The sequence below is a fragment of the Bison bison genome, unplaced genomic scaffold, assembly GCF_000754665.1.
Source record: "Bison bison bison isolate TAMUID 2011002044 unplaced genomic scaffold, Bison_UMD1.0 scf7180017851351, whole genome shotgun sequence".
NCBI lineage: Eukaryota > Metazoa > Chordata > Mammalia > Artiodactyla > Bovidae > Bison > Bison bison.
The window spans coordinates 1-556 of record NW_011481924.1 but is presented as its reverse complement, the minus strand read 5'-3'; the positions used below and the strand labels follow the sequence as shown (position 1 = coordinate 556).

The 556-nt window shown below is 70.1% G+C and overlaps 1 protein-coding gene across 1 annotated transcript in view; it reads right to left on the bottom strand.

Annotated features, from left to right (window-relative positions):
* Positions 1 to 440, bottom strand: part of LOC104996254 (ATP-binding cassette sub-family A member 2-like) — a gene marked incomplete at both ends in the record, with an annotated part of 9,945 nt that extends 9,505 nt beyond the window's left edge. The window contains 2 exons of the mRNA XM_010850450.1: positions 16 to 102; positions 313 to 440. Coding sequence (XP_010848752.1) covers positions 16 to 102; positions 313 to 440 — 215 coding nt within the window. The remainder of the gene's footprint in view (positions 1 to 15; positions 103 to 312) is intronic.
* Between the last annotated feature and the right edge of the window lie 116 nt (positions 441 to 556).

Here is a 556-nt window from a genome sequence, read left to right as displayed (position 1 = left end):
GCGTGTGTCCCTCACCTCCATCCGGAACAGGGGCTGCTGATTCCTGGGGGGCCCTGAACCCCCATCCAGGCCAGGCGAAGGGCCAAAAAGCAGGCGATAGACCTGAGCGTGAGGGGGTTGTGGCTCAGCTGCTGGGGCTCCAGCCCTGCACCCCCATGGGAGCCGGCGGAGGGCCAGGGCGGGGGGCCAGGGCCAGGGCTCCCCCAGGAGCAGACACAGGAGCCCTGCACCCCCACGGAAGCCAGGGGAGGACCAGGGCAGGGGGCTCCCAGGAGCAGACACAGGCGCTCCACTGAGGCTCCTGGCCCTCACCTCAGGCAGGTCCACCTGGGCGGCCAGCAGAGCCCGGGCCTCGCTGTCGGGCAGCGACAGGTTCTGCGTCAGGAAGCGCCACAGCTCCCGCGGGTCCCTGGCCACCGAGTCCAGAGAGAAGGAGGACCCTGGACAGGCAGAAGGACAGGGCTGAAGGCCGGCCCTGCCCGGGGCCAGAGAGCCCTAAAGGGCCTCAGAACTGAGCTCCTAGCAGCTCCCACTGTGGCTGAGCCACGGTGACGGG